We start from the raw sequence: 25,198 nt of genomic DNA, 5'->3' as shown, positions 1-25,198 counted from the left end.
TCAAACGCAAGTGAAATTTGCTACGATTTCTAAACGATCGTCGCTTGATTCAAACGCATACGGAAAAAGTGCTGCCAAAACGGACCACCGGAGCAACTCCGTCTACCACATCCGTGTGTACGCATTGCGGCGAAGACACGGTAAGTAGTTCACCAGCCGGGACCGGGGCCGGAACGAAATATAAAAAAAAGCCCAACCCAAGTCCTGCCTAATTTAGCCGGCGCGTAATTACGTGCCCCCGTGGGGTTAATTGGGGCTTCGATTTTTATTTTTTCGCTTTCATTGCATCCCCTGGCGCAACTCGAGAAGCGCATCCTCTCCCGAAAGTGAACGCTAATGCGCGTGCACAGGCCCATCTAAGATGAAGCAGAGCCAACCATCTCGAAATGGGAAGGCAAAACCCACCCACCCAGGTCTGCGCCCTGGCGAGGAAGGATTTGCATACAATGTTATTAGTACCTACAAGCCTGCATTGGCTTTGCGCCTCGTTTCGTTCGCTCGTCTTGAGCGGCCCTCTGGCCTCGGTTCGTTCGGTAACCCTACCGAAAAACGCGCACGGTGGCGCTCGGGTAAAGCAAATATATCAATTACATGCCTCAGTAAGCGCGATGTGGAGGTGAGCATCTTGCGCTGGTGGCCACGCACCGAGGCGTCCGATGAACTTTTATGAATGATTATTATGTATTTTGTTTGGTTGTTTCATCGCGAGTTCGCTTTCTTTCGCCGGCGTACTTCATTCAACAGTCGCTCTCTCTCTCTGGTTGTTTTTATAACAGGAAGTGATTATTGCTTCGTTGGCGGGCGGTTGCTTTGGGGCCACGTGCAAACACACAGGGTGGTAATTTTGAAGTACGATTGCACCGAAGGCTTTCGCTTTCGGCATGGTGTATCTAGACACGCGTGATGCGAACGACGTACGGACTATTTTGTGGTTACTATTTGCATCACAAATAGATTCGAAAAGGCAAGGGAAAGAACCAATTTCAACCACTCGTACTCACTCGAAAAGGTTTACGAGCTACTCTTGCTTGATTGAATGCTGAACATAGTGTTTAACCTCTTCCGTTGTAAATAGTGATCGTTCGATCCGGCCACGACAGCGATCGCCGGTCGGGGACGTGAGTTGATCGTGGGATTTTCTCGGCCATCGTGAGATTAGTCATTTTCACCATTCAGGCGGAAAGAAATCGAAAGCATCAGCTCGATCATTAGCTAAGGAGAAGTAACAATAGAAATATACACTCTTCTGCAAGCAGTGCCAATTGGTTGTGTTTTCCCGCAACAAACAAACGAAACCAACCAATAAATTCGTGCAGCTACACATGCTACAAAAACAAAAATTGGCCACATAAATAAAACAAGTCTTCAGCGCTGTACGGGCAACAATCCATGAACGACGGGTGTAAATCAAAAATATGGCGCACCTTCCCTGTCAGCGGAAAAAGAAATGGGAGCAAAACAGAACCAACAAATGCAAACAAAAGACTTACTGGTGACGTATTTTATGGGTGTCCCAACGACGCGGAAGGCGATGCACGGAGTGAAGATGTTTTGGTTCGGCATCTGCATGTCATCTGGAAAAAGCGAAAAGAAGCGAAAAGCATAAGAGAAAGACATTAAATGGGAGGGGTGGAAAAGCCGTGGAATGGGAACGGCTGAAGTTGGGGGGGAATGAATTTATTACTACAACACCCCCAACAGACACCGAAGCGTTGGTGTTTTATTAATTGTGCTGCAGCTCGCTCAGTGGCCACACGACGTCGCAAGATCGTATCGATTCGTTTGCTTCTGATTTTTCGTTGTGCTCGCCAACTCGCTGGTTGCATCGTTCGCAGTGAAAAGAACAACACGGTGCAATAAAATGACCCTGCTCGCTTCTTGCGGGTGCTGCAATCAGCAGCACTTCGGATTCCGGTGGTCGAGATTTTTGGCCCACGATAGAACGCATAAATAATAATTTTCTTCATCGCCGTAATAAATTTCACTAATTTACCAGCTTCTCGGGTTCTTCCGCGATACAGTACGTGGGGGGGTTGGAAGTGAGAATATAAATTGAAATAAAACGCCCGCGATGGCTGCGTGCAAAATCCACGCGCGCAAGTAGCCCGCACAACTCGCACACGCAGAGAAAACTCACGATTTCACGATCGCTCGCTGGCCGCGGTATCGTTTCGGTATTGCAAATAATAAATCACTGATGGTTCGTGAAAAAAAAATAACGCCAACGACCCCCCAACCCACAGGGCGTGCAGATGGGCACAGGAAATGGCCTGCAGTCAGTAGACCTGGTGTCCGATTGAAGCATAAAACACAACCACCGAACCGCCGGCAGCGTGGAAGAAGACCTACACGAGCGATAATAAATAGAGCAAAATTAATATCGCCCTAACTAGGGGAGTCGTTTCGCGTTTATTACGCGCGCAAAACTGCGCTCCTCGCGTGCAGGTTCCCTGGCGAATGGTTCGCCGTGATTAGACCCTCGAGGAAGCCACCCATGGGGGTGTGCACCGATTGCACCGGGTGGGAGGCACATGTAATGCACAAAAAAGATAAAGAATTCCCGCCAGCCAGGCACACATGTGCACGAGGATGTAATGGGCCAGTAGTGAGCAATGGGAGGGAAAACGATACCATAAAGACCGCAAGCAGTCTGGAGAAGGAAAACCAACGCAGCCATTAACCGGCCGGAACCGATTGCATCGCCTCTAGTCATCGTTGGCCGCCTACGAGCCGAGAGCTGATCATGTTGCGATGCTTACATATTTGCATCTCGTGCAACCATGTGTGTGAGTTTAGGCTCGGAATCGGACGCGGTTGAGACGGATCTCCGGATGGTAGACGTGCGGATCCATAATGCGTCTCCGGCGGGCGGCGACTTAGTAGCGTGTCCCGGGGGAAAATCTGCGCCCGTAAATAACGCGCGCCGCTGATTACAAAATATCAACGGTGTCATCCGTTTTTATCGCACCATTTGTCCGCAAAGGGTCCCGGGTCGATTATGATGGTGCCTTTTTACTCTGCGCTCGAGGGCATTCGTTCGGCGAAAAATGGCGAGAAAAGGCGATGCGTAGGATTTTGTTGAGCGAAATGGATATTGCTCTAAGGAGCAGCTTGATGTATTTGTGTTTGTACAGTTATTGATTAAGTTGAACAAAGTATTTACTTTGAACAAGGACTTGGAAAGCTGCAAAAAAAATCGTTGCTAATCAAATTTCCTTAAATATGCATATGCTTGCAATTAAAAATGATGCCAGTAAATAAATTTAATTGATTCCACGCAGGCATGTGACGGATTCTCTTATCATGGAAATAAAAACAGCCAGCAAGTTTCACCACCCAATTATTACGCTTTATGAATACCGAAAAAAAAAAGTTCGTAAATTAGTCCCGATTCAATCTTGAATGAGATAAAGCCAAAACCAGATCTCCATAATCCGGTCTCCAATGCGGAATACAGAGCGCATGGGAAGGAGAAAAGCAAAACAAAAATGCCGAAGCATGCAGCAATTTTAATTGAACTCCTTATTTTGTGATTGGTCGCATTTTTGGAAAGGCCTTTCTTCGGAACCATCGTGTGAAAGAGGATCAAGCAGGAACTTGAAAAGCGGTCCATCGGTGTCCAGTTGGTGTGAAACCCCGTGGCCGTTGAAACTGAAAGTTGACTAACGAATTTACATCCTGTTAAAACCACTTTTAGTAACCAAATGTCGATGCTTTTGGGCAATCGCGCACATATTTCTTCCACAAAAAAACGTTCGTTCAATTAGGGTGCTTTAGGGGGAAGAAAAAGCCTGACCTCTTGGACCAATTCCGAAACGGAACGGTAACGTGTCAGATAGAACCGAACGGCACGTGAAAAGGCAATCTTTTCTCGAATCTTTTCACACATGCCGTAAGCAAGGGTTCGAAGGGCCGAAAGGTGATCTATTAACCTCGTCAGCGGTGTTCTACCACTTCCGGGATCGCATTGAAGCAGAAGATCACCGCGACCGGTAAGGTCACGTCAGTGAACTATTGTCCGTCAGGGCTGCCCGCGTTCAGATGGTTATCGCGCGTCCGGTCAAGTCCCAATGCAGCTACGGTACAGAACAATTACCAGGGCAGCCACAAAAAAGTGCCCTATTTTGGGGTTGATAGAGGTTTGAAGAAAAAACCCTCCAAAACCTCCGAACTCCCGCCGAACTCGCTCCTTATCGGTTTGGCGCAATCGAAGAATTATGATGGGGGGTAGTTTGAGTTCATTTTTTTGTTCTTCTACCTTTTCGTCTTCGCTTATCCATCGCAAGCCGACAATCAACGCCGCTTGAGGGCATACACACACAAAATCATACCCGATCCTGCCACTCTAACGGCTGGCGGCACGTGGAACTAAGCTACACCGGACGAGCAATAAATAAATAGACGTGCGATAAGCGTTCAACAATGATGAACAACGGGGGATGGAACGGAAAAAAAACCAACCCCAGTGGTTTGGTGAGGAAAATAGCGCGAAACAGCACCAGAATGGGGGAGGGAAAACAAATTCCCTCTCTCTCTCTCTCTCTCTCTCTCGTGCTCCCCGCGGGAGCCAAAGCCAACAAACTAATGAATTTACGGCGGGCCCCAAAATAAGCGAGCACTTTGGCCGAAATAATGGGTGCGCGCTGGTTGCTCGATCGCACGCAGGAGGCCAGACGATCGCGAGCGCGGTGATTCATCATAAATTTATCGCGCTTCGCTTTCCGCGCACCGTATGGGGTGGCAAAGAGGTGGTTTCGAACTCACCCCTCCATTGTCCAACGCCAAAAGAGATTTGACACGACTCACGGAGGGTGCGAGAAGCCAAGGAACGTAGGAAGATCACCACAAACCTGTGCGTCTTGCCGCCTGGTACACCTTGCTGACTGGCCACCCCACGGCCACGGTAAGTGGAAAATCAGCTAGCGGTTCTAATTATTCTTCCCCTTTCGAATCTCGCGCTGCTCGCGCAACCGTGCGATATTGTAACGCTGCGGGCACCAAAGCGCGGGCTTTAATGCGTTCGGGATGCAACGGCCCGGAACGCGGCACCGGGAACGCGCGAACACTGCGCTCTCAGTCGGTGGAATTGGAAGTTGTAGAATTAATAAAGCACGAGGCAAGAGCGCAGCGCGAGAAAAAGGGCGAGAACGTTGTGGCTGGAAAGAAAAAAAGAAACACGAGCGAAACATAGATACCGTACCGTGTTGAAGGGCGGCACGGCCATCGTCGAGAAGCAGACGCGGTGTCATGTCGCGGCACATCAGATGCACCAGTACGAGGCGGCCCTGCATGCGCTGGCGTAGCTCCGGTTCACCCAACCACTGCAGATAGATGCGGCCCTCGTCGCGGAACAACCGGAACGGGACGTCCGTGTCGATTGGGTTGCGCAGCTCGGCCCAACCGTTGATGGTGAGGTACTGGGCGGCTGAGACGGCACACATCGGCATCTTGACGCCTGCGAGGATCGGAACGGGAAGGATGAGAGAATTATTAATTGGTCTAATAAAGGTTTGGTTGGCTTGTTTGCGGGCTTTATAGCAGTGTGAAGGGCTTGTGCAGGAAAAAAAGGGCGAGAAAAGCATTAGTTTTCAAAGTTAGCATGCACAGGTAAGTGTATAGATATTAGTTTTTGATTATCGGTTTTTTTTAATTAAACAACGTTATGTAAATTAAACAATTGAATTAGGGGATAAAGATAACTACAGAAAATTAACAGATATAAGCTTAGTCGTGAAATGCAAGTGTAAAATGAAATGAAACATGGCTTCCCATAAACATGCCCCGATATTTGGGATAAGCCGTGTGCTAAATGGATAACTACCGGGCCTGTGAATGACGAAGAGCATCGCTTCTCTTGTTTCGCACTTTATTTCGCGATCGAAATGCTCGTATCGTATTTTGAAAGGGGGCTTGTTTCGTTTTGCAAACAGCCACACCGCCATCGTTAACGTTCTCGGTGCTTTATTGAGATGTAAATTGTTCTTTTCGCTTTTATTGAAACTTCTCCATCTCTTACCAATCGAAAGCACGGGAAAACAAAATGCCTTTTGATGGTGCCATTGCACCGGTGATTTTTGCAACGAACCACATGATCGCGGGGCAAAGTGAATTTAATGCCACTCTAAAGTCCGGCAACCATTATTCGGCAGCCACACTAACTCAAACGTTTCGCGATCTGAACCGATGATGGTCGCAGGCCAGTTTGTTGGTAGTAAAAATCGGTAAGTGTCCTTTGCGAAATAATCCCATGTGACACGAGATGTGTGAAAAGTACAGTGCACCCGATTGCGATCGCGGGATGGTGATTTGGTTCGATTCTTTATTTCCATTCCCCGGTAGTTCGTTCTGTAACTTTCATTTGAGTTCCGGATTGAACTGGAGGGGAGCAACCACCAACAAAAAATGATAATAATAAATTAGCATTTTTTTCCGCTTGAAAGGACTCAGACCCAATCTCAGGCAAGCTTTTTGGCATCGCCCAGTCGTTAAAAGAAACGGTCGCCCAAAACATGGACTGGCTTGCGTTCATTATCGATTTTACGAGCTCAATTTAATCCTGCACTGGCACTGGCCGCCTCTAAGTACGATGCCTTGAGGAATTAAGGTGAAAATTCATCCGCTTCGAACAGGTTCCCGAGGCCGAGAGCGAGTAATTTGGGGACAATTTTGGCACCACGGCATGGCAAGGCACGAACGATATCCTTAAACCCGTTCCTGCGATCAGACGTGCGCAGATGAGCTTTCGCTGGCCCACGCAAACTTTGGCGTGCTCGAAAGTCAAACCACACCGGTCCCGTTAAAGCGAATACCATCGGCTGGTGGAAGCTGACATCCCTCCTAACAGGTTGAAGTGAGCCACATAACCACTTCACACGGATCAAGGATCTTCGAGGTTCGATAGACCTCGTTTTCGCGTTGCTTCCCGGCTGGATTGAAGTCTCAATCTCGGAATGAGGCTCGCGCGAAGGGTCGTTAGTGAAAACAAGGGAGGTTTCAACCTTCGAGTGGGTCTCTTCACGCGCCATCCATTGTCAAGCGATAGGCGAACAATGGGTACGCAAAGCCGCGCAGTTCTTGAGGGAATTCCACCTGACGCACGCACTCCGGGTTCGGTTCCGCTGAAGAAGAACAAACAGCGCGTCTGGTTGAAGTTTTCATAGGCCATCTTCATGCGAAACGTTGACCGGACTGTCCGATTATCACCCAACCATACGGTATGATTATTGCCATTAAGGAATTACGGGTTTTGACGCGGGAGAGAGAAGCTTGTTATTATTTTATTAGTCGCTTCTCGGAGCGATCGTTCGAAACCCGTATGGCGTTCAGCTCGAAGAAGTCGTTTTTTTTTGTCCAAAGCGACTCGGAAAAATCCCGCAAATCTTTGAGCTTATTTGCATTCGATCTTCAAGCGATCCTCAGGCGCCATCACAAACCATGTAGCCGGCGTGGAATGGTGCGTTTGTATGTATGCACGCGAGATTGCGTTCTTGGGATCAGGTGCTGCGTACAACAGCCCTAGATCGAGGGCAATCGATATCCAAGAACCCGTTCGATGGGAACGTTGATTTTGCATTTCAAAAGCAGCGTCGATCGCGCTTGATCCGCCCCGTATTGTGATGTAAATTTAAATGCTCAAATCTGACAATGTTTGAAATGACGATATGGCCCGAATGCCTGGGCGATATTTGGTAGAGAACTCGTCAGCGCGTTTGCGTCCGTTTTGCGAATCAATTTTTGTGAATTTATAATGTCCGATCGAATGTGCACGGAATGAGAGCCTTCGCTTGCTTGTGGCAGGTGGAAATAAATCATGCAAACATTTTATGACCCACGATGTGTGCTCATCAGGCAAGCGGAGTAAAACCACAAAGGAACAGTACCGGTTTACCAGTAATCACACGTTTGATGTGTATTAGTGCCGGATTTTCCCGAAACATAAAAATGGGCTTTTGGTACGATTAACAGTCAAAATGAGATTTTAAGCTAGACAAAGCTAATATAATCGCAAAAATATCCCAGAAACACTCGTCAGCAGCTTGACTAGAAGAGAAAAACAGGTTTCTTTCGAAGATGTCGTTGGATACGATCACCTGTGCGGGTCCTTTTGATCCACCATTAGACCGGACCAAGCCGAGCGTGGAATTGAGCTCTTTTCCTCTCTTGAATGTTTTTATTGACCATGATCGTTTTATGGATCGGATCGATGCTAATATGCGGGAGAAAAACGCTCAACTGCTTCTTCGTTTTTGTTCGAATTTCGAGAGAAAGATATTTAATAATTCCGTTCGTGATAGCTACGGTGCGGTTTCATAACGGCTTTCCGGGTGTGATTCCGTGGATGCGCTTTAAATGTTACCTTCGCACGGTGCAACACTTTCGGCTGAGCTGATGGATGTGCCAATTTTGCCGGCGTTTAGGCAAAAATTTGCGAATTCAAATCCATTAGATGCAGCAAATTGGGCGCTATAAAATAGTCATTTTTTTATCATTCCTTTTCGGCAAAAATAACGCGCCGCATCGTTAGAGGGTTGCAACGGAATGGATTGCAATTTACATCCCCTTGCGATTTGAGCGTGAGCTTTGGGGAAGCGTTCTCTTATGTGCAAAATCGGGCTGCGTTTTTATTTTCTGTTCTCCCCACTAGCACTAACTTTTGCACACTGCAATTCACACAACGGGAGGTTAACGAAAGGTCGAACGCAGCTGGACGCGTGGATGTGTGAATTGCCACGTGATTAGAAAATAATCATGGATCAATTAGGAAACAAAAACATCTGCCTCATACGATCTGCCATCATTTGAGACGATGAGGAATGAAATTCCTGAATAAGGTGTAGAATTGAGAACAGGTATCATAAAATTGCAATACACACAGCTAATACAGATAGAAAGCCAATAAAGCTTCTCATTGTCAGATTTTGAAGTCGCAGTTACTTGTATGGTATGATTTGCCAATTTAAGTAAATTCAATTTGCTATGCAATTGTGCACGCTTTTGTGCATACACGCTACATGGAAAAGTAATTCGACGTCATTAACGACCGGTCGGAATTACTCTTTTTTTGTGATATCTGATGCTGTTCCATCCAACATCATATCTCTGCTTATTAGCATGGGCATGCTGTTTTGTCATCACACCACAAAAGAAAACATTAAACGGTGCGTAATGATGACCGATTCTCGTCCATCTCGTCCCGGTCATCTCGTTTCGGCAGCGTGTTCGCCTTGCGGGATGCTACTGCTGAGCAAGCCACGCTCCGCATGTTATGCACCGGCTGCATACGACACGTTACCGGCTACTGACCCGCCTAATGGGGTCGTTCCCGGTGGCTTCTACATTGTGTGCCGGTTATTCTACTGAGCCACCGGGCCAGCTCACTGTACAACAGAATGGAGGAAAATTTCAGAAGTGTCGAATTTGCCATACACGCATGCTTTTAATTGCTTGCTCTTCTGCGGTTCATTCTCGACGAGCTCTCGAGGGATGTTTTGCCTTTTTTTTTGCGCGACCATATACTCTGTTTGTCACGCGTCTCTCGAACCGTAAGCTTTCGTCCCCGTACAAGCATGTCCACAAGCGCGTAAGAGTGCAGCGAGGGTAATTTAAAGCCCTCCATCATGGGCTGGCAGAAAAGCATGGACTTTCTGGAAAAAAACAAAACAAAACTCTACACAACGCATAGGCCACACAGCGACACGCATTTGCACCGACAAATTGCGCCACTTGACAGGAGGTTAAAAGTTGTTCTCCCTCCGATGCAAAGATTGCCACCATGCAGCCTGCACTTCGCACCTTCGCAAGTGCGCGTGGAGAAACCGTGGCCATCGCCACTCCCCATTAGCAAATTTGTCTTTAGTCCTGAGGACGCATTGTACAGTAAGAGGTTAGGTCCAGTCGCGACCCTTTCTCGGCGCCGAGCTGAGGAACCTAAGCCACTGACAAATCTCTACTCATTTCTGAGTGGCACTGCGACGCAGGTCCATTTGTTGTCGATTCCTCCCGGAAGGGCCCTAGCCGGCCTGGTGAGGTGGTAATAATTGTTTGCTAAATTAAAGTCAAGTGCCGTTGTGCTGGTTCCTTCATAGATGCGCTGGTTTTTCATGCTTCTTTTTTTCACAACCTTATGTGCGATGATCGCAAGCGATCGCAGGCAGGGTTAAACAGCACAGGATGGTTCGAAGTTGAAGAAAAAAAGCAGACAAAAGCCACCGGAGATGGTGATCGGAAGGTTAGCAAGACTTACCGGGAAATCCAATCTCGCGGCTCGGATGCACGATTTGGCCACGGTGGGGCAGGAAGACGAACGGTATCTTTTCCGAGCTCGATCCACTGATGAACGGTGCTAGAGTGCATTCTGTGAACGGGAGAAGAAGGTGCAAACGCACGAAAAAAGGTCAATTGGGGCGTGCTGGAAGCGAAACTCACTTGCTCGTCTTTGATAAGACGGGGAGGAGCGAGTGAACAACAAAAAAAAGGCAGTTTGAACTGATTTAAAGAGCGATAAAGTGTGAAGCGAGTGGGGCCGAGAAGCCTACAAAGCCGAAATCATTATCATTATTTATAGGCAAACAAACTAAAAAATGCTGTGCAAACAAAATGGTGCCTCGACGCACTTACTCACGGGCGGTGCAGGCGCGCATTAATATGTATTTCTAGCGAAGAAACCATCTTGGTGGGGGATTAAATTCATGACACAAACATCGTTCCAACGGCGGGGCGAACGCCAGCTAACGAGGAAAAGTGAAGAATTTTCGGTGAAGGGAAGCGACGATTTGGACGGGATCTGATACAATAGTTCGTTCGTTGGGGACTTTCCATTTCACCGTCCATCGGGGCTGTCAAATCTAATATTGTCGCTTGAAAACACCCTCTCCCGTGGCAAAACAAGCGACGCCCTCTAGCGACAGAGAAGAAAGAGAAGGAAAACACAACCCGGAAGCAGGGAAATGGTCGCGATCTCGTTGGTTTTTTTTAGGCGCTTAATTCACCTCCACCGTTGGGCCATTTAATCAAATGAAATGTACATATTTTCGTCATTCTATTTGATTTCTCCTTTCTCCCCCTTCCATTCGACACAAACTAATGCTGCACGAATAGACTGTAGCCGGGTATGGGAGGAGAAAGAGCGAATAGAAGAGAAACACCACCACCCATCGGTACCTTACTGACCCACGCGCCCCGAGGGCTCGGCTACTGTGTGGGAACTAATTTTCCCACACAAATTTGTTGCACGGAACGCGGCGAAAGAACGGATGCTGTGATGGAGAAGGGGGTGGGGGATGGGGGAGACGGATCGGAGATGAGCGGGAACGATGAGTCTGTGTCTAAGTGTCATCGGTGGGAAATATGGAAAGAGGATGAAAGTGGAGCGAGTGGCACGGAGTAGCGAAAATCCACGGCGAAATGATGGGCAGAATTAAATTCCCAATGTAAACCCAACCACCCTTACGTGGGGGTGGCTCGGTTGGGGCGGGGATGAAGATCAACCCTGCCGATCAGTTCCGGACGGTTGCTGCTAACGCGAAGCAGATCGACCGGCAACCCGGTTCCCGGGTGTGCCGAAGAGGATTGAATTCCGGAGCCTCTTCTGCTTGATTTCCACACCGTCAGGTCGAGCGACGCCGCAAGCGGTGCAATTTCGATTCGGTTCACGGTGCATTGGGCCGCGGTACCGTGCACGGGTTTGGGAACCGGAAAGCTACCCCGGAATGGTGGGTTGGCGTGGTCGGTTGTTTGCATAGTACATTTGCATTGGCTGGGCGTCCAGACCGACCGAGGGAAGGTTGTTCAATCGAGCTGTTGCCCCTCAGGGGCGTCGAAACATCCCAAGCTAGACCACGGAACGGTAGCAAAGCTCGATCGTAGTAATTTTAAGCGAATCGGCGAGCTTTAATATGCTAGTGTATCGATTATGCTGGACGGTTGTGAAAGTGTCATTCCCTTGAATGAGAGTTCCGTTTTGCGAAAGTGTTGATTCGCATCTGCTACACGCGTTCGGTGCCATTTTCTGTGCTCAAGTACAAATAGATTGCCCAAATTGGGACTGGAGCTGAATAAGTTTGCTTGCCAGAGCAGAGGAGAGATTTTTTGTGTCATATGCAATTGATTTATTGCTTTCAAACGGTTGATTTAATTCTTTTGCGAGATAAAATACATGAAACCATTACAAAAACTAACCGAGTCAGCCCGGGATAAGGCTATCTGCGGCTGTTGGGAGGAAATGCCTTACAGCTTACAAAAAAATTAAATAAATAACAAAATACATGAAACATAAGCTTACTAGGGATACTACACTGTCAGTCACACAGATGTCACATGTCATATATGTTAATCTCAGCAACCTATGGCACTTCCATTTTCAAACAGCTTGATGGTCGAATTGCCTTTTAAATTTTTATTTTCCAAGTCATAACCCACCAACAGGGAAGCAAAATTAAATGCATCAAATAAATCACAGCCAATTATTGCAACTCATCCGCACCGTTTCTTCACATTATTTTCTTAAACAGCTTCCCCATTAAAAAACCTTTCCGTGAACTAGAAAAACGGGCCAACTGGGCGAAGAGATGGCGCAGAGTTTTCCTCTCATCTGTCACAGAAAAAAATCCACCGCCATGTTGACACCCGGGGGTCCGTAGAACTCGCAGAAAACGCCTCGCTTTCGTCAATTTACACTAATAAAACGCCGGCCCGTAACCTTCAACTTCAAACCGGTGGCTACCGTTGAGCGATCGCTTAAAGCTTTACGACCGCTGCCCCGCTCGAAAGCAGTGCGAAATGATTGGCATTAATTTCGTACCTCATAAACAATGCTCCTGTTGCAGCGCTCCCACTCGCCACCCCGTTTGCTGCGGCACGGGAATGAGATTTTTCTTCCGCACCAGGCCGGACCGAAAATGTACATTTGGACTAATCACCGAATCTAGGCAAAAGAAAGCGTAAATGCGAAGCGAAAATCTCATCTACGCTCTCTTGCCGGCTAGTTCAGCCTGCCCGTTTTGGGCTCGCTTTAATGAACATCGCGAAAGAACCGCTAGTCCGCGGCGCTAGGCTTGCAATGGACCCGAGGCGGCCCGTAGCAGACTCCGGGATCGGGAATTCCGAGCCAGGACTGGACCTTATGGACCACCGGATAGTGGTAGTCATGTAGAGAAGAAGCACCGTGCAAGGAAACGATGTACTACATGTGCCGAATTAACGCTTCTCTGCATAATTAAGCCGTTGCTGCGTTGAATCTTCACTGATGCTGGCGCACGGGCTCGGGCTGAAGCGTCTAACGAGGAAACGTGTTTTTCCTCGTTTTATTTCTAAGTCAATGGGCCGACCTATCGCTTCGGTGCCTTACATCAAACTACGCGTTTTGTAGCTCAGTTTTCGATATTTGGGCCGCATTCCACACATGAAAGGGCCTTGCCCATGCCACGGGAATAAATTGAATAAAAGCCCCATCGCCGCTGCAACAGGGCATGATGATCATGAGCCGGTAGTTTTCATTCCCCTTCGACTGCAATCACCATTTTTAAGCGTCAATTTTGGAAACCTCAACCCACTGGAACTCGGAGCGGGTACATAATGCTCACGCGACTACGATTGACCCAATTCTCCGGTGGTATTTCATTCTTTAAAACTGTTTGTCAAAACCACCCCGAAAATGGGCCGTGGTGCAGTTACCTGGGCGTGCATTCGATTGTCCCGCATAATCGATGCAAAATTGTGTCATTTCACGTTTCAAATCTACCGGTATGGTGTTTTTTTTGTGGTGCCATTGGACAGCACGAAAGCCCCGAAAACACCCGGAGACTTAAACGCTGGGCGTGGAGGGAACCCGTTTTTCTCGGGCAGCCGGGGGATTGCCTGTATTTTTATTTAATTTCATGCTTTCCCGCCCCGTCTGTGGAAAACGGTCCCAAACTCCGGTCGTGGAGTGTGTGCGTGGCCAAAATCGCAATAATCATTGAAAATTCACACCTTAAACGGTCCGGGCCACGGATAATAAATGTGTTTCCCATGATCTCACAGGGCGGTGCCAGAAGGAGTTGCCGGTTGGGTTGGATTTTCCCTGCCCATTTCGGAGAGCACTTGCTGCGATGAGCAGATTTTTTTGCTGGTCCTTTTCTTCGATCGACTAGACAGACACCACGCAAAAAGAGCCAAACGAAGCACCAGCGTATTAAATCACGAGCAGCTGGCAATCGCTAGTTCTGCCGGGTGGTGGTTCCATCTATCAACGTTCCAGTGCCAAAAATGGGGTGCAAAAAAAAAACGGCACAAGATAAGGGGCCGGGCAATCGCCTTTGTTCCCGATCCGCACAGCCCGATCCGCAAGTGGTAAAGGTACTCCAGAAGCAAGTGCCTGTCTGTTCGGGCGGCCAAACGCCAAATCACCTGTCGATTGGGATCGAACCTGTGCGCCAAGAACCCGGGCCGGATCCAAGGGTCGAATTAATAAACGTGTGAAACATGCCCCCATCCGTGGTTCTCGGCTAGTTTGGCGTTTCGAGCACGCACTCCTCCTAATGATCGTTGCTTCTTTTACGCGCGAGCTCAGAATCGAAGAAGCGCCTTCCGATTGCCGGTTTCGAACCCGGTCCCAGGGCCGTACAGGGTTAACAAGCCGAAGTGTAATTTGGGAAGGGCCGTTTCGACGGTCGTCCAGAAGTAATTGGAGCATATTGTCTCACATCATTAGAGGTGCCGCTGAGAACCGGGCGTACCTGAGCCCGCGTATTCAGCTCCCAGAAAGCTCGTGCGTCAAAATTGGAGAGCATTATCGAGTGTGGATTATTGTGCGCCTCCAAAACGAGCCAGGACGCGCTTGAACCTCGGAGTGGTGGTTGAGGCGCGAGTTCATAAACACCTGCCAAAAGCCCGACGGCGCCGACCATCGATCGGTTTTCGATCAAGTACCGGGCTGGTTGCGAGCGCCAAGAAGCAGGCGTTGATTTATTTGAACGGCCTGAACGGGCCTTTTTTTTTCTTCCATTCTGCCCCACCAGAGAACCCTAGGGGGGTTATTACGGTAGAGGGTTCTTTTTTTTCACCCCTTTCGTGTGGGGTTCGATCTTTTCGAGGAACGCACGTCTCATTTCTAATAAAATTATTTGTTGAGCATTTTGATACACTAATGAGCGTAACGGCACTCGAGGAAGTGCATGATGGTTGTTGAAAACGTAAGCAAGCATTCCCGATTCGCAGAGGGGCAGAAGCGGCCCTTTACAAGGTTCTGTTTTCTCGCTTGACCGTCGAAGAGCCCTCAGCGATGCGCATCGTCGAACGGTGGTTAATATCAGGCGTCCGTTTGCCCGCTGATTAATCCTCGCACGAGGGAATTCTCGCCCATTACCGACCGAATGAGGGGGCAAATGCGTCCTAAATGACGCACCCCGGGCTGCCATCGCCGTTGCATTAGCTCGTCTACCAGTCTGAGCATGCGTTCATGGTTGCATAATGTTGCTGTTCGACTCTACCCCCTGCTAAGCGCCCCATCACGCCGGCTTAACCGTGACCGTGAGACAAGCCACCCTAAGGTGAAGGTTCTGTCGCGCGCCCCAAGGGAAAGACTTTCGCCAAATTCCTCGCGAACACGCGCTCCACGGGCACGTCCTGTTGCACCATTTATCATGTGACGACGACTCGCACGCTGGACACACTCTCTGGAGGGCATTATTTGCATTAGATTCGTCTCATTTGCCGTTCCAGCCAAAGGAAGGTTAGCTCAGCGCCCTCTGTGCGCTGTAGAAATCAATTTTCCACTCGACCCAGAACACGTACCGCGATTGTGTTCGCCTTCGCCCGCTAGACCGTCGGCCCATTTCGCGGATTATTATGCGGATCGCAATGTAAACATGCACTCTCTCTCGCTGGTCCACTTCCCCATCCTGCAAGCGATGGCAGCCAGCTGTGCAGGCTGGCAGACTGAGCCTGAGTGCATTTATATGCAATTATGTGTGGCAAGGTCCCGGGGTCCAGCAGCACGATCAGCATCCGAGCGGTTTGCAGGGCCAGGGATGGACGGCACACTTCCTGGCACTTTCCGGGATTCGTGCTGATCGAACCCAACCAGATTAACACGTATGATCGGCCACGATCACGCCGTACATGATCACAAATCCCGCCGTCGGTTGCGATTTCAGGCCGATTATGCTAGCAAAACGCGGGCGCAACACAAGGACACGAGGACCGAGGAGCCTTGAAGGGCGCGCAAATAAAATAGCCATTTTACACGCATCATTTTCCAATAAACAACCCTTCGGGGAGCGCACGTGGAGGATATGGGGTTATGGGTGTAAAGAAAAGCGTCTTTTTTCTGCCGCAGCGAAACTTGACCGCCTCGTCGGTGCGATCATTGCAAAAACGTCACGGGCAATGGCAACATTTTAAGCGCCCTGGTATCGGTTCCCATTACCGCTGGGATAACGGCGTGGTCTCGGGCACCACGGGACGCTTGAAGTGACCACAGGGAGGTCGTTTACGATCGCATTAACGGCGTGAATCGATCCGCAAAACTGCCAACTCTGCGAGCGTGGGCCGAGACTAGAGCCCTTCCGTATCGCGCGATCAGGACCACCGGTTTGTCTAGCGGCTCGTCCCGAATAATGGCCCATTGGCATGCTAACCGAGCTGCCGCGTGTCATGTCGTTATGCAGAAGTCCGGGTCCGTGGTCCCGAGGGTGGATTAAATTTCAATGTCCAGACCGAGAAATGGTGCAGGTCGGATCTTGCGTAGGCTTCGCTAACGTCTTCTGGCCGTAAATGGGCAGCTGGAACATGTTGCGAAGGTCCTTCCAAGCCGAGTGATACACATTTAGCACATTAACCTGTGAAAGGGGGGTCTTATCCCGTGGGCGAATCGATGCAACACAATGCACACCGGGTGCACCGTAGGGCAGTGAGTAGCGGCTAATGAAAAAGCGCATTGAATAAATTTACATACAACGCAACCGGCTGCGATCGTTGACATAGAAACAAACAGGCTTAGGCAGCGCGGTCGGTACTAAACTACGATCGGGTTTAGTTCCTGGCAACGTTCACGCGGATAAGAAGCACCTCGAAACAAATAAACGATCAACCGATCGCGCACACCGGTCGGATGTAGCGAGCATACGTTACATAACCCACCGCTGATGGCTTCTCGCACCATCGCTCTACATTTTTCGGACAAATATTTAGCGTGCACTTTTCCCCGTGCTTGGCGTGGAAAAACAAACAAACGAAAACACAGGCCACAGGTACGAGGCAAAGCCACGAAATGGGTACGATCGATTACGCCGATCGCAGCCGTAGTGGTTCGTGAGGGCGTGTTGTTTGGATTTCATCCGCAAGCCGCGATGAACGCGAAGATGCGCGAAAAGCAAACAAAGCCATCTAGCGGCATGTAATTACACACTTCGAACCGCGAAAGGGGCGCGCGCGAAGAGTCACAACACCGAGCATGAACATAGATCGCCAAAGTGTGCCGCTTTCCACGTGAATCATCCCACCGAAGAAAATAAACCCGTTCCGGGTGCGCTGCTGACGTAGGGCGGCCCAGAAAAAAAACGCCTAATCAGGTGAGATTTATAAAATGACGCACCATTTTCCATAACGAGCTTATGATGCGACAAATTTCTGAGCCCAATTAATGGCAACTATTCTCATTACGTTAAATCGAGGGAAAACGTCGAGAGCGATCGCTTTTCTTTCTCTAATCAGGCTGTAGAAATATGTTTTAAACCGTTCAGACGCCAAAACCGATCGATCGGCAGGTGTTCTGTTATGCAGATCATCTTCTCGATCACGGGCTGGCTGTGTGGATAAGCCCGAAAAGGGCATCGAAAACAACAGTTAAGTGATGTCGCTCCATGTTAACAGGCCATGTTCCCTACTGGCTCGTAAAAACCGAAACCTCTCGAGCCATAAATTGCTGACCGCTGAGGCCACTTGTTTGCCCATTGTTCGCCCCGTTAACGGACCTCGGGACCTCTTTCTTCTCTTCCGAAAAGGGGTTCCACGTGCGCCTCGGGAAACGTTTGCTTCCTGGTTTTCGACAAAAGTGACACCTCAATCGACAGCCGGGCTCGTCCCTTGAACGTTTTTCCTCGTAATGGGTGACTCCAGCTCGCACATTAGTGAGAACTCGGCTGATGAAACAGAGGGATGTAACGCATTCCAAACGTCTCAATCTTTACCGCGTACGACTGTCCTCCACCCAGTGGCTGGTGTGTGGTTGAATGTTTCCGTTTTCAATCGTTTTTTAACGCCCAAATAACGCCTGGCTTCTAACGAGCACGCGTTCGTTTGATAAACGAGCTTTGGGCGGAGGCTCGAGCGCACACCTGGGCAGCGACATTTACCAGGTGTTTGACAAGCAACACGACCACGTGCCAGAGGTTGGTCTGATTTTGGATCAATTAAATATACATCAGGACCCTTGCGGATCGGTCCTTCGATCGAATGGGTTCGCCCGGGAAAATCAAGGTGGTTCGTGCTCTGCACTCGCAACGTATTATTAGTCAGTCATCCGTCGGTCAGCAGCTTCTGCGGTTAATTACCATAAGCAAACGCCGAACCCGGCCAGCCCAGGATGTTGATCGATTTCCGCACGCTTTCATTAGCGCCCGTGCGATGTTTGCTTCCGCGAGCTGCACTTCTGATTGATAGGAAGAGTGAAAGAGAGCCGGCGCCAAGGTTAATCGCAGATCACATCCAACAGGTGATTGGCAGCTAGGTGAGGGTTAATGGCAGTGTTTTACGAAAACCGCACCACCAGCGAGATGCAGATCCAGATTCCAGAGTCTAGGACGACCCACCCGACGCGAAACCAGGTCCGAGGCCCGTTTTCACCTAGCAGCAATTACATGCACGCGATCGTGCTTCTGGAGCGATCGATGCAAGGTTGAGCGCATAATGTAGTGATCTGCCCGCCTCAAACAAACACCGTTCCGGTTGACTTTGCCGGCGCTTCTAGAACACCATCTAGGGGTGAGCGTACGTGAGCGCGTCTAATTCGTGTGCTTTTTTATATCGCATCTGTTTGCGTTAATGCCCTGTTGGAAGCCATTCCTTCCCAGATCACCATGCTTAAGTACTGTGTTTACGCACCGCCACCACGTGCTGGTTGGAAAGATTTAATAAATTGCGTCCATTACAGACGCAGATGCGTGCCGGGAACGGAAACATCCATCCAAGCCACGATCGGTGAACGCTTCGGTGAACTCGTGTTAAGGCCACACTTCAACGCACTCACCACGGAACTTGCGCCAGGCTCGCAGAATACTGGCAAAGCTCAAGCCCAAGGGACTCCAACACGCCGGTCAGGGTCGTTCGATCCTTTGCGAAATGACACCGTACGATCGATTTCAGTTTCGGATGACGCCCAGCAGACCGACCTCCGCGTAACCGACACGTCGCATTTCGTTAGCTGCCCAATTATACGCCCCGAACCGGGCCGGATTTATCGAACCAGCACACTTATATCCGCCACCCGTTCAGCTGGCGCAATAGATGATTGTGCAAGAAATTGCGGGCGCGCCACCACGAGATGGCTGCGTCATCCTACGCCACCGGTCTTCATTCATGCGCGTAATACGCTCGCACTGTAAATAGAGCCATAAAGCGAGCCTTCGCATGTGGCGACCCACGCGAGCCTACAATTAAGCATTACGCTGCACACGCGCGCGCAACCGTGCGCCAGTTTGGGTGGGTTTTCCACGCCTTCGGATCTTCGTTTCGGGGGAAAATCTATCCACACTTAGCTGAAGATTGGGGAGGAAAAATTTATCACCCCCCCAATTGGTGGCGCTCGAAGTCAAGCCCGTTGGCTGAAAGGTGATCAATAAATCATGTCACAGTATAAAGCCATCAGGAAGTTCGCACACTTCCAGCGATAAGCGGTCGCCCACTCGCCTAGCGCGTGGTAATCCCAGCGTAGTCCAACAAATGTGCTTGCACACGTGAAAACCTGTGGGAGGGTTTGCCGAGGCCTATATCAACATCCATTTATCGGTTCTAACGCCCTGCCGGCGGGGATGAGTGGCACGTATAAATTCGCGATAAGAGCGTTTGCGTTTGCGCTCGGAAAAACAACAGCCCTTTCGGAAGGTTCGCTTAGGGATGTGGCTTAGGCTTAGGGCGAGATAGTGGTCCGTTGGTTGCGCTCTAACATAGACCCGCGCAAAGTGGAGGGCATCATAATTCATATTCCACTCTCTTCCATCCGCACGGTTTCGCTTCCCGGAGCTAACGGCTTCCAACGGGATCGCAAGCACCCACTCGATCAAGTCGCTTTACGCGTTGGGATGGAAGTGCGATCGGCCGTGAACGGTGTGTGGAAGGTCAATGGATGCGCATGGGCACTCGCTGGGTTGTGTATCATGCTTGTATATTATCTCAATTAATAAATTTCCCAGCACAAGTGACATGGGGGAATTTATAAAAGCTCCACAAACCGGCCCCCGGGGGCTCATAAAACCGAGGAAAGAATTGCGATCTTGTACGCTGAACAGCTGGTGCTTACGATCGCGCATCACCGTAGGCCGTTTGGGTTAGATCTGTTTCTGCCGGAAAGTACTCGGTGTGTCTGAATTGTACGCAGTAAACTCTATGACTCATTACCTGGAACACGGAGATAAGGTAAAAGGATCGGATGGCCTCAAATTGCAATCGATGGTGCGCAAAACCGTGGGATAAACACGCCCGCTGACGCACTGCCGATCATTGACAGGTCTTTAATTTATCGAAAGATTATCGAGTGTGCGTTAAAAGCGTACGTTTTGAACGGCTTTCGTATTTGAAAGCATAAGAATCATAAACATGCTAATATAATTAACCCAATCAGTGCTCTCATTGTTCGGCCGGTCCAACGATACAATCTTTCTTTTGTGAAACAACAAAAAAAAAACAAATGGCGTTGTTTGAACCTGCTCGACTGGAAAAGGGGCCAACGATAAGCGAGTGATCGCTTCCGAAAAAGGGTACCCCGTTTGGGAGGGATCCCCAAGCGTTTGGCATTTCAAGCGTTAATTACGACGCCACCGAGGAAGCCATTGTGGATCCGTGCGCCAGTTTTAAGATGCCGTGCCTAATCGTGGTCCAACCCAGCGTCCACGCGCGTTAATGTCTTATCGGGACCACACTTGGTTTGTTCTTTTTTTCCCCGGTGACTCGGCAGCTGCTCAGAATTACCTCCGGTTGAAAATTGGTTTGATTCGTGGCTTTATTCGATTAGCGGACGCCTCAGAATTACGGCGCCATTCTGAGTAATCCGTCATAGTTAAATTACCGTTTTGTGGGTTTTTCCTACTTTTTTCCAGCTGAGGCAGTGGCTTCCTTCTGGTTTTCTTGACTCGACCATTGTTCCGGTGGCCAATCGGACGGTGTAATGTGGCAATTAATGCCATTTAAGCCGGTACGGCACCGGTCCCGAACAATGGCCGCCCGAACGGCGTCTTTTGCGCAGCTGTGCGTATCGTCGCGTAGCTGTGAAGGGGGTTTGTTTTCGGTTGTGCGTACGCGGCTTAACGCGCTTAACGAACCGGATTTAACCGTCCGAAAAGGAACGTCCGCACTGTGAGGACGACGGGGACGCATTGTGCTCGCTTAACGGTGGCCGGTCAGCGAGTTTGCGAAAGGAATCGTTTCGTTCAGGTGGTATCGGAGTGACGAAAAGTTGCTTGGGACGGGGTTGAAATTAACATCTGAATCAGTGCTACTCGTTTTGGGGCATGCCTCGTTTTCCGGGACGTGCGAGCTGGTGAGAGTTGCTCAGTTTTAGAAGGATGAGCTTTTCCGTCGGTGCTTTAGAAAGTTTCTTGCTTCTACAGCACATCAGCATTAGGATTTATTATTAATGTACTCTACCATCACATCCGAAGTGAATGTTTGATATAAATAAATTGTCTTAAAATAACAGCTTTGAATCTGTTTTAATGACACGCATTCAGATCTGACGTAATCGATTCCGTAATCGAATCACTCCCGCTAATGATTCGCTAATGATTGCAAATGTGGCCATCATTACTTGGTCGCCAATTCCGTGCCGTTCTGTTCTGTGGAAGGAACTAAGCTAAATCGCACATAAAAATCACCCATCGACTGCATTCTCGCACCTGCATCGACCGGGAAGAGCATCAACCAGCCTCACCGCTGTAAATTGGAGCGAAATTACGACCGGGGCCCATTCAGCCCACTAGCGCAACACGCGTACGATCTCGCGTGAACAGTGGCGTATGGTCCACACGCGGCCGATTGCGTGCGGTAATGGATCGCGGCGTAATAGAGGGCGCACCGTGCATGATTCGATGCCCACTTGTCGGCACAGCAATGCAATCGCAAGTGCAGCGAGTTTCATCGTTCAGCGTGTACTTTTCCGAGCCCCAGTGTGCGCAGTTTTCCATGCAACACCCGTGGAGTAATGACCAGCTGGTGAACTTTGCGCAACCACGCTTGGGGGTTTCTGCCTGGTGGGTGGAAACAGCTGCAGCAAATCGATTTTAGAACTCCGGCCCGTTCTAGAGCGTTGCGCTCGGTAAACTTCGAATTGAAATGCGTACCGAGCGATCATAATCAACTGCACGGGGGCAACATACTCCATTCACGGGCGGAGAAAGGCCGCTTGATGGCCGGAACATCGGAATGCAGATGCATCGCGAGGGAAGCTGGAAACAATTATGCTTTCCGAGCGTTCGCTCGAGCGAGCACATTTGTCTACATTTCGTTATTTTTTTTTCTCTCTCCACCTTTCGGCCTTTTGTTGTTCTAAAAGCCCCTCCTCCACCTCGACCAAAGCGAATGATTATCGGCGAATGAATGAACGATGCGTTTCGAAAATGGATGGCCTTTTAATGGAGGGCTAATTGGTGCCCAGTCCAGAACCGGAACCAGAACTGCAACATGAACTCAACTCACCTCTAATATCGTCCACACAGATGCCCAAATCTTCCCGGTAAGTGCTCAGGTGTGGCAGGCACTGGCACTTGCACTCGATGCCGGCATCCGACGACATGTCTGTTTTTGGGAGGGAATAAAATTGGATGGTTAGAAAACTGTACACACCACCTCACCGGTGGCAAGACTCCCGTGTTTTTCCACCGCCTTCACCCAACATCCGACGCCTTCCTTTTGGGAAAAGAAAAACTGGAGCAAATAGATCACGCCTAACGGGTGGCGCAATCCGACACGCCGTCGACCACCGGGAGCTTAATTAAACTGTCATTTGCCGTGAAACTTACCGATCGCTTTGATGTGGTCCGTACTTCCGGGGATGCGGTGGGGTCCGGGCCCACTACCACCGGTCCCATCAACCCCGGACCGATCGCCACCGATCGATAGTTCCGCCGTGCCGCTCGACAGCCCCACGCAGGTATCTGTGTCACATTTTTCCGATTCTAAAAAGGGTTGCGAGAGAAACAGAGAGAAAAAATAAGTAAAATAAAACAGTTCCCTTTTTCGGGTGCTGCTGGCAGGTGTTATTAATTTAATTCGGGTGGTTCCGCTCGTCGGGTTTTTCGAAACGGAAACGCAACCAGCCGTTCGTTGCCACTTTTAAGGGTGAGATTTTATTTTTGGAAACAATCAATATTTGCCCCCCACTCGATCGTGGATCGAACGTTCTTTCGAAATTGTAATGTAATTAGGTCATCATCGGGGTGGGCCATATTTGCTAGAAGCCAACACCTCCGGCACAATGGCCCTTGAATGCCACCCAAATCGGGTCATCATTGCATAACCGCTGGCATTGCGTGTGGGGTTGGATTGCGTTTCGAGATAAATCAATTTATCTTTCTGCTCATTTTTTGCTCTTTTTTGCAGCTTCACGCACGCAACTAAAGACCAACGATTGGTGGCGATCGCTGGAGGATGAGATGACGATTGCGTGCCCGGATTGATGGCGCTCGCGTGCATCAGTAACAGGGTCGTCGTGGTGAATAAAATAACTAGCATACCCAAGCCAGCGCCAACCTCACCTCGGTGACAACATGATGGGTTTGGGGTCCACTTACCAAATGTGTAGAACAGATCACCACGATGCAGACGCGTCAGGTTCGAGATCCTGCCCGAGTCCGTGGCGAGCCCACTCATCCGCTTGAACATAGGCGGCCCGCGGCCATACCCGGCCGGTGGGTTCTTGACCGGGGTGGCCGCCGCCTCGCAGCAACACCTGATCGAGCAGTCGATCAGCAGCAGCACCAGCAGCAGCCACCGGCCAGATTGTCGGCCAATGTTCCCGACCGTCCGTGTCGGTAATGCGTCGTAATTATCACGTCCAGCCAGCGACGATCCAGCGGGACGTCCAGGTCTGGCCGGCGGCGGCGGCATCCTGGCAGGCACTTGGGTTGCGACCCGTCAGCAACCGTACGCTGCAGGCTGTAGCATGGTTCGCCGGATGCGGTCACGATCATTCATCAAGTCCGAGGGGCCGCATCAACGTCCTTTGAGGGGTCCAGAGGGCATGCCGTCGAGAAAGCTGAAAATACACCGGGAGCAGAAGAAACACAAAACTGATCAGCAATGAGATGGGACATGGACGTGAGCAGGACAGCATTTCAATGGCACAAAATTCGTTTCTCATAGGACCACATCTGACTTAATTCACGCAACCGACGCCACGGAACGAATAATTCGACCCAAGCGAGTCGCACAATAAGCCCGCTTACGCTAAAGACCGTTTGAGGAGATAATTTAGAGAGAACCCTGGACGGCTTCTGACCGTTTAGGGAGCGCGAGGATGCGACCGAAGGGCCAGCAGGTTCAACTGCATGTACCGTAGGTACGCGGGTTTGATTGATGAACGCACCCGACCCGACCTCCGGAGCTGCCTTACTCGTTCGTAATTAGCCCAATGAGTTGGCAAAACAGCGCGCTTCCGACGAAACAATCCCTTCGAACACACGTGAAACCGTTCCTAAAGGGCCTTCATCAATTTCCCGTCGAACACGGGTCCCGATCGGCACAAACGAACACCGATCGATCGTCGATTGGGTTGGCGCTCTAGGTTTTGGCTGATGAACTTGTAAGCTCGAAATGATGTTGAGCTTCCAAATGGACCCCAGAAGTGTCGCCGATCTGACGCCGATATCATCCTGTGTAGCGCTCATACACACACCCGTCTTCGAGGAGGCACATTAAATTGTCAAGTGGATTGAGACCCTGAACGTGGGCTACCATCGACACGGGATCTAGATCAATTAAGATTATGTAAATATTAAATTAGGACTCCCGA

The 25,198-nt window shown here is 49.7% G+C and overlaps 1 protein-coding gene across 1 annotated transcript in view; it reads right to left on the bottom strand.

Annotated features, from left to right (window-relative positions):
- The window catches only part of LOC128724743 (uncharacterized), a 34,353-nt gene extending 10,059 nt beyond the window's left edge, over positions 1 to 24,294 (bottom strand). Inside the window, exons 1-6 of the mRNA XM_053818464.1 lie at positions 23,979 to 24,294; positions 23,208 to 23,363; positions 22,885 to 22,983; positions 10,244 to 10,354; positions 5,201 to 5,455; positions 1,491 to 1,574 (exon numbers count right to left, since the gene is read on the bottom strand). Coding sequence (XP_053674439.1) covers positions 1,491 to 1,574; positions 5,201 to 5,455; positions 10,244 to 10,354; positions 22,885 to 22,983; positions 23,208 to 23,363; positions 23,979 to 24,294 — 1,021 coding nt within the window. The remainder of the gene's footprint in view (positions 1 to 1,490; positions 1,575 to 5,200; positions 5,456 to 10,243; positions 10,355 to 22,884; positions 22,984 to 23,207; positions 23,364 to 23,978) is intronic.
- Between the last annotated feature and the right edge of the window lie 904 nt (positions 24,295 to 25,198).

Source organism: Anopheles nili, chromosome 3, assembly GCF_943737925.1.
Source record: "Anopheles nili chromosome 3, idAnoNiliSN_F5_01, whole genome shotgun sequence".
NCBI classification, from domain to species: Eukaryota; Metazoa; Arthropoda; class Insecta; order Diptera; family Culicidae; genus Anopheles; species Anopheles nili.
The sequence above is the reverse complement of the archived record's forward strand: the minus strand, read 5'-3'. Positions and strand labels throughout refer to the sequence as shown.